At 38.5% G+C, this 9,223-nt stretch overlaps 1 protein-coding gene across 1 annotated transcript; it reads left to right on the plus strand.

The window, feature by feature from the left end:
* Positions 1-64: 64 nt before the first annotated feature.
* On the plus strand, positions 65-2,649 carry nono (non-POU domain containing octamer binding). The gene has a single exon (XM_005808969.2). The coding sequence runs from the start codon at positions 214-216 to the stop codon at positions 1,531-1,533; it is 1,320 nt and encodes a 439-aa protein (XP_005809026.1). The 5' UTR covers positions 65-213; the 3' UTR covers positions 1,534-2,649.
* The last annotated feature ends 6,574 nt before the right edge of the window (positions 2,650-9,223 follow it).

The following is a 9,223-nucleotide window of genomic DNA, read 5'->3' on the forward strand; positions in this document are numbered from 1 at the left end:
CTAATTTTCATAGTTAAAAAATTTATGAAACAAATAAATAAAAATAATGTCGCTCATAGATGACGTCACGACGCGAACTCTTTCTGTCGCACGTTGCTGAGGTCACAATAGCGTCGCCATTTTCGCTGCTCTTTGTACGCCTCCGTCTGCTAAGTCCCTCTTGCTTTTAGCACGGTTTTTGTCGACTTTTTAATTCACACTTGTTGACAAAACATGCAAGGCTACAGAGGCCCCCAACAGAACCACGGCCCCAACCGTCCGGGGAACCACCTCAAAGGCGACGGGCCCAACAGCAACGGACAGCAGCCGGAGCCTAGCGAGCAGACCAGCCCCAACGCGGGCTTGACGCTGGACCCGCAGAGCTTCAGGAAGCCCGGAGAGAAAACCTTCACCCAGCGGAGCAGGCTGTTCGTGGGGAACCTGCCCACCGGAGTCACCGAGGAGGAGCTGGTCAAGCTGTTCGCGAAGTACGGGAACGCCAGCGAGATCTTCGTCAACAAGGACAGGGGGTTCGGGTTCATCCGCCTGGAGACCAGGATCATCGCGGAGATCGCCAGAGCGGAGTTGGATGATTTCGTGTTCAAAGGCAGACCCATCCGGGTGAGGTTCGCCACACACGGCGCCGCTTTGTCCGTGAAAAACCTCCCGGAGTTTGTGTCCAACGAGCTCCTGGAGGAGGCCTTCTCCGTCTTCGGCCAGATAGAGAGGGCTCTGGTGATCGTGGATGACCGGGGCAGGCCCACGGGGAAAGGCATCGTGGAGTTCACCGCGAAGCCAGCCGCTAGGAAAGCTCTAGATAAGTGCAACGACAGCGCCTACCTCCTCACAGCGTTCCCCCGGCCCGTCACCGTGGAGCCCATGGAGCAGTACGACGAGGACGAGGGTCTGCCGGAGAAGCTGATCAACAGGAACCAGCAGTACCACAAGGAGCGCGAACAGCCCCCGCGGTTCGCCCAGCCCGGCTCGTTCGAGTACGAGTACGCCATGCGCTGGAAAGCCCTGATGGAGATGGAGAAGCAGCAGTACGAGATGGTCGACCGCAACATGAAGGAGGCGCAGGAGAAGCTGGAGGCCGAGATGGAGGCGGCCAGACACGAGCACCAGGTGATGCTGATGAGGCAGGACCTGCTGAGGAGACAGGAGGAGCTGCGGAGGATGGAGGAACTCCACAACCAGGAGGTGCAGAAGAGGAAGCAGGCCGAGCTGAGGCAGGAGGAGGAGCGCCGGAGGAGAGAAGAGGAGATGAGGCTGCGCAACGAGGAGATGATGAAGAGGCAGCAGGAGGGCTTCAGGGGCGGCTTCCCTGAGAACAGAGAGCAGGAGATGAGGATGCACATGGGGGGCCACGGCATGGCCATGAACAGAAATTCCCTGGGTGGGAACTCGGGTGCCGCCGGCGCTGCTGGCATGGCCGCCGAGAGCGCTCCTATGATGGCGGGCTCAGGTAGCGGCAGCCTGCCCGGAGGGGGCCAGGGCGGCTTCCCCAGAGGGCTCCCCGGCCCCGGAGACTATAGCAAGCAGCGCAGATTTTGAATCACATGTCTGTAACACCCCCCCCAACCCCTTCCTCATTTTCCAGCTCACTGTATGTTAAAGTTTAAGGTAGTGGATGTTACCCTTGAACTTTTTAAAAAAAACATTTTTTTGTACTTTTTCTGGTGTTTTTTGAGTCATTTCAGTACTAATGTGTTTTTCCGAATGAGCCATGCATTTTACGTTATTTCTGATTTTTTTTTTTTTGTAGGGTAGATAATGTTTTTGGTCCTGAATATGTTACATTTTCTGTAATAAATTCATAATTCCTTTAAAAAAGAAGAAGGAAGTGTTTCATTCAGGATAGAAAAGCTTCACAGCACAATGGCGGCTAATATTTTTCATCACACACCGACAACCTCACTTTTAATAACTACACTTGTTAGGATGTTCCTGTCTGCTACAGATTTACAATCATCTCTGTGGTCTGACTGGCTGATCCTCAAACAGATACCAGCTCTTAAACGTGTTTTCTTACAGTTGCAGAAAATACATTCAAATTGTTTGTCAAAATGTCCCCATGTGAATCAGCGTATGAGACACTACAAAACGTCAAAAGCAGACGGCTTCTTTTCCTATTTATATTTTGTAAAAAGGGCATAAAAACTTAGAGATGCTTCTGATTCTTTACTGGAGATTGTCTGTCAAAATCGCAGACGTCACACAGGAGGAAAAAAATTTACTGCTAATTATATTATGCCACATAGTTTTGAATCCAAGGGAAATTTTAATTTGAATAAACTGATCATCCACATTTATGCATTAAAGAATGTCCTTGTAGTTTATGACTTGTTATTAAATGCAGAAATTAGCAGAAAAGCTGTTTGGCTGATGAGTTTATTCACAAAAGCTGTCATGAATACTGGATGCATCTAATCAACAGGGGAAAGAAAATAGATTTTTTTTACATTTTTGGCCTGCCTATGAAGTCAAAATTGACTCAGTAAGAGAATTTAATGACAATATTGCAAAAATAATTTGGAAAAAATGTCCAATTTCTTCTAATTTACCAGAAAAGCAACAATTGTCCCAAATGCAGTTAAAATGTACGTATTGATGTTTACACTTATGGATAACATGTTATTTGATGGGGTTTACATAAGTCTGACATGACACTGTCATAAACATGAAGAAGTCCTTATGAATATTTCTGACTGTTGTCATGAAGTGTCATTCGGTGAATAATGACACTTTAATGCAAAGTTGCTCTAGAAGGGTTAGGGTTTGCATTAAAAGTGTCATTATTCACCGAATGACGCTTCATGACAACAGTCAGAAACATTCATAAGGACTTCTTCATGTTTATGACAGTGTCATGTCAGACTTATGCACACCCCCTCAAGAAATGTGTTACCCATAACAGATATTCTTATGTTAATTTTGATACATAAACGTAAGACAAAATGTGGATTAAACAACTGATTTTAGCAGCAAATTTAAGGTAAAAAAAAAAAAAAAAAAGCTCACTGGACAGAATCGTATGCTTTGAAGATTGTACCTGTAAGTTTCCTGTGAAAGTGTTGGAGCCTTCTTTCAGCCAGCTGATGAACAGGGTGCAGCAAAAGAAGAGGAAGGGATTGGGATGAATTATTATTTGCCTGAAAATGAAAGAATCACATGAAAAAATATCCTCTTGCTCTTTTGAAACATCATTTTTTAAAACTATAGCTTACCCTGACACTGTTAGCGGGCCCATGCCTAATATCACTCTAGGGCATCACGAGTTACAGCGCAAGTTCCAGTTGTTGGCAGAAACAAAAGCTAAAAAGGCCTCATCTAAAAAAAAAAAACAAGAAGCACAAACTACATACAGTCTGGTTTTAATTAGAGCTGAACAATATAGCAAATCACTGTCTGTGTAAATCTAAAGGACAAGCTTGGAAGCAACATTTTGGAGGATCTTTTCCGTTCTCCTTTTGATATAAAGTGTAATAAACATCAGAGGATGGTCATACTTCACTTGTTGAGCAGTCAGATGGATTCACTGCTCTGGATGCTCTCTCCTGGCATTTAATGATCAAGATGATGAAGACAAGAGTGAAGGAAAATGTAGCTTCTTCACAGATCGCACCGTCGTCACAATATCCAACACTAACATCATGTGTTCAGGCTTTCCTAACATCACATTCTTACGCAGTTATTCATTACAGACTCTTATTCTTATTTTTTTTTTGCTTTCATATTTTAACTTGTGTGCGTTTGCATGACTCCATTTTGTCTGTCACGTTTATATTATTGTTTGAAACTCATTAAGCAAATTAATTTTCATTTTCAAGAACCACCTGTTCCAATCTTTGCTGCTAGTACACCTGAATTTCCCCACATAAAAGGATGTTTCTATTTTCTATTCATTTCTTTTTCAGGCTTTTTTTGTGTGTGTGTGTAAAATACAAAAGTTTAATGCAAATGTACAGAATAGACAGGTAATAAAACTAAAGGAAGGAAATGACTCCTGTTTTTTTTTTTTTTTTAATCAGCTTATTGTCTTAAGGTTTTCAGTCTTCGTGAATGCAAAATGAAATGTATTTGTGTAAAAATAGGTTAATACTTAGAGTAATCAAGAAAAGGCTACAGCTGGGGTTGCTTTGAGTTGTTCCTGACAAATTTGTCCTGAAACTGGAAATGAGTACAAGCAAAAAGAAGTTATTGAAATAAAATAAGTTCATGCATTAATGACTAAGGAAACAACAACGATAGGTAACATTTTATATTTTGTAATCAGACACCAGTGAAAGTGCTGGAGGAGTTCAGCACGCCCCACTTGTTGCTGCACAGAGACAGACGTGATGCGACAGCTCAGAAAGTTTAACATTCAACAATAAATATGAAATTGGTGTAAGCAATTCCTTTTTTTTGTCACTTAGGGGTTAAAGGACAGAAGTTTTTATGTTCTATGCATTAAGTGGATGAGCTACTGATGATTCCAACCATAATAATCGCAGGCGCAAGGAAAAAAAAAGGCTTATAATAGATAATTGGCATAATTATTAGGCAAGTCTTATTTTTAGGGATTATTTATATTATTGACCAAATACAGTGCTCTGTAGTACAAAACGTTAATAAACACCAAACATACATATTTAAGAATGTAACGTGAGGTTTTGACTTTCTTATTGGAGAATATTTCTAAGTACACAATAATTAGGAAACTGGTATAGAGCACAATTATACCCAACAAATGAAAAACAGGTATTTTCCCATCTCATTTGTTTTTAGACACCTCTGTTAAAGTTAGAATTATAAATAAACACCTCAAAAGTTCCCGATAAACTTTTCTGACAAGAAAAAGTCAGTTATCAATATTAGCCTTTCACTATTGGAGTCAAATTTAGATTTTTCTTCAGTGCACCGCAATCTGCTTTTAAACGCTATTCCCATTCAGAGTTGAAATAGATATGTTAGCTTTGTTATGCTTGAACTTTTAAGTATAAAAATGTATTTTCTTTGTGTACTATCTTTATATAACTGGCTTTAAAATGTATTCCCATTTGCATAAACATTTCTTTCGTCATCGTTTTATATTTTCCTTCCAAGCAAACAGACTTTATTGTAATCTTTGACGGTGGATTCCTGTTTTAACATCAGTAACTTTTTGAGGGTTGTTTTATATTTTCAAGGATTTCACTGCAGGACAAGAGATGTTTCCCAAAAGCAAAGATCTATGCGAAGCTTCATAGATGAAACAACGAGATAATAAAACACTGCAAATATGTTTTAAATATTACAAACCTAATTAGAAATGAAATAAATAAGGCTTGTGTCAAAGCACTTTGATGGAGTAAAACTGTTTTGCTTAACTGAGACACTATTGAGTAGGCCACACTTGATTGACAAATAATAATTTAAAGACATTCGTGTTCTTTTAATAACACTTTAAAACAAAAATCTAACAGCACAATCTCCATAAGTGGCAAATGAATTGTTTTCCCTGAGCGCTGTAAAATGGATCTAATTACAGTAAGAGATAATTGTAGCGTATATGTATTACGGTCATAAAATAGTTTTATATCGTTTCTGATGTGTTTTTTTTTAAATATATATCTGATAGTGAAGATGGCGCTATCAACCTGTTATCTGAGTCCAAGAAGTCAGCTTGGCGTGTGATGCAGCCAGAGCAACGAGAGCGCTCCATAAATAAAAACCGATAAGAGTGTGACAGTAAAGAGGGGGACGTGTTATCAGAGCGTCGATCTGTGAGTTCAAAAACATTTCAGAGGAGCTTTTCTTATGACACTCTGAACCCTGACGGACCAGATCCACGATTCCTCTACCGCCGTGTGAGGCATGTGACTCTTTCAAACACCTACGGACTAAATCGCTGCTGAGAACTATGGAAGTAGATCACGTTTAAATGCAACAATGTGTTTTATTTATATTTATCTAATGTGTGGTATATTACATATTTATATAATGTATTTTTTATTGTGTTACAGGAGGAAACGGAATGAGTTGTTGCCGCTTTTCAAGTGCAAAGCAACGCGCACGTCCTCATTTCTCATGAAAAATATTCAAAACAGGACACAATTCATATTGTTTATTCTATCTATTTCATATTAAAAACTTGGTTTTTGGTAGGACTGCAACTTTTAAGATAAAATAACATGTCGCTGAATGGATATGTTGTTCTGTAATTGTTGCTTGTTATTAGTTTTCATAGATCTCACAGAAATAACTCATGTTTTCCCTCACCCTTTCGCTCTCATCTCTACTGCCGCACATTGTAGTTACCGTAAAACAGAAGATCATCAAAGTGAAATTTCCACAGATTAAAAGGAAATTTATGCACTAATTTCTGTCTGTGAATATTTGAACTTAAAGCACCTTCACAGATTTTTCTAAGCGTACTTAGTAAATTAGGCTAAAACACATGAGTCCTGCCAGAAACATCCATTTATTCATAACAGACAAAACGTATTCATAGGAAATGATTTATTTATTTATTTATTTGGTGGTTTAGTAAAACAAAAAACATAAATGTAATCAGTTATGAGCTAAACTTGTCCTGTCCTGGTTTTAATTCAGTGAGACCTTCTTCAAAGGTATTTACATATCGTTTGGGGAGGATCCAACTTTAGCTGAACCTTTTCATTCAGCTAAAGTTAATGTTGAACTTTTTATTTCTATTTTATTGCACTCATAATTAACTCATAACATAGCAATATGTTTTATCAATGATTTAAGACATAATACATTTACAGCATAATGCGGATTTCCTGAAACTCCTGGTGGAAAAGTGGGGAAAAAGACCCTGAATACATTTAATTTCCTCTCAGAAGCATCTCTCTGGGATGAACAGCAATAATTAAATGGGCTCATTTTTTTTTATTTTACTAGTTGACAAATGTCTTCTGTGGCTGTATTTTGTTCTATGATGCAAAGCCCTTTGAACTGCCTTGTTGCTGAAATGTGATATGCAAATAAATTTGATTGATTGATTGATTGATTGTATACCTGCTCACATAACATTTAAGTAGACGTTACATTTTCACGAAGCCCACATTTCTGTATTACATGTTTTAAATGGTGTGATGTAATATTCTAATCTTAAATGCCACGTTTTCAGCAGCTGTGAACAGAAAATGATCGTAATTAACAGAAATAAAGCTTCAGTTTGACCGTAATTTATCTATAAAATATGTTTCACGTGGCGAACCGAGTTACTGAAATAAATCAGCTTCTTAATAATGTTGTATTTGCTGAATGGGTCTGCATGTGAGGTGACACAGAGCCAATTTCTCTCCAACTCTCCCGTGATGAAGACGGGAAAGACAAGAAAACACGTCATTCAAATAAGGTGGATGTTCTTCGCGTTTGTTTCAGCAACTCACCGAATGCAGTAACAACACTTAAAGACTCTTTTACCATGACAATGTACAGTTATTAAAGAGTGGGGGGAAAACTATTTTAATAAATCTGAATCGATTTTTTTTTTCTAGTGTTGCCAAAATGTGTAGAGAATAGTAAATGTAAAACATAATGTGTAATATTTTTAGTTTATGTCTTGGCTGCAGAGCTAGTAGCATTTCTTAAACAGTATTTATTTTAAATGTGAAATTCAGTGAATTCATCTTACACTCAGAGTTTAACGCTTTCTTTGAGAAAGCGTTCAAAAGCATTGACATTACTCAGCTTTCCGACCAGAGACAGGCAAAAAAGGAAGTTCTTAGATAGTGAAGAATTAGAACATGCTGACAGTCTGTTTTGTGTTTATTGCTGTTTTATCTGTTATTGTCCAGATTTATCAGCTTTATTATCCTCCTTTTTGGCTTTGAAGTAGTAAGACCACATATCTGAATGCAAGTCTTTATGTTTTTAGAAGAAGCGCATTAATTTAGAATTTGGAAAAACGGCCAGAGTTTCCTATTTCTAGCAATACTTATATTTTGATATTGTGTAAATGTTTGAAGGCATATGATTGAAATCCTCATTTAACACAAAAAATGATATGTTGGCAAATACATTATGTCAATTGTCCAATTTGACTATTCACTTTAGATAATGCATAATTAGAATGCACAATCGTTCATTAGATCACCGACACAACAGAAAATCAAAATATGGATGAAATGTCCTGTTTTTATGTAATGTTAATTCATATCATTATACTGTATTAATTTGACTGTTTATCTATTTTTTAATTGATTGATTCTTTTTGATATGCTAAAAAAATCGAACACATCCATCTGGAGCATCCATCACTGCTCCAGATGGATGATACCCAGAATACTCAGCTGTAAACTCATGAGCTAGAAGAAAGCATTAGCTAACAAACCCACCAGTCATTATGTCTATTTCTCGCTGTAAAAAGAAAATATTCAGAATAAGTCACTCTCGAACCAGAATTGAAGACGTTCCATCGATCAGCATTTAGCAGCAGTTCAGACTCTTTGTCAGATCCAACAAGATCCTGACATTGTTTTTTAATTTTCTGCTTTGAACTCTGCATGCTGCTCTCTGCAATAGCATTTTGCGTGAGCATGACAAATTGCAAATTTCTCTCTTTCTGCAACTTATCAGCAAGCGATAAAGCAGAGAACATCCCTCTATCTGCCTTGATTCCCCCTTGCCTCCTCAGCATCTGCTTTTATTACAAAATTTCTACCGGCACCTTCGCCCTGATCATGTACAGTACATGTTCCTGTGGTATAGCTGCAGAGGAACTGTCTGCTATCATCACTGCACTGGCCTTGACATAATGTGATAATGGCATTAATCACAAGGTTGATCTTAGGTAGGAGATATGATTCAGGAAATGATTGATCCGCTGGCCTGTGTAGACGGTGGCCACCCAGTATCGATACTGCGGAGCTGGAACCTTGGACAAACAAAAAGCTTTTAGAGAAACTGGATAAAAAAAATGTTTTGTTAGAAAGAGGCAATGAGTTTTAAAAGGAGTATGTGCTGAACAAAGAACACACTTTTTGCACCTACAGTTCAACCTAGTTATGTTTGAACACTTGGTACAAAAACACAGAGAACATTGTCTTTTTTTCTCCGGATCGGAATTCAGATTAAGCTATTTCTGTTTTAGGTCAAAGTTATTTCTATTTGCTAAATAAAAGAATAAGGATGGAGGTACTTTCATAGAGAATGTACCCTTTACTTTTGTCAATTTTAGAAGTTCCCATTCTGTGCATCACTATTTAATAGAAATGCATGTTAAAGTGAATGAGTTGGGGTCTTTCTGCTT

This window comes from Xiphophorus maculatus, chromosome 12, assembly GCF_002775205.1.
Source record: "Xiphophorus maculatus strain JP 163 A chromosome 12, X_maculatus-5.0-male, whole genome shotgun sequence".
In the NCBI taxonomy this organism is placed as follows: Eukaryota; Metazoa; Chordata; class Actinopteri; order Cyprinodontiformes; family Poeciliidae; genus Xiphophorus; species Xiphophorus maculatus.

Excerpts from the sequence above, each read along its gene's own strand:
- nono (XM_005808969.2), top strand. The coding sequence starts at position 214 with ATGCAAGGCTACAGAGGCCCCCAACAGAACCACGGCCCCAACCGTCCG.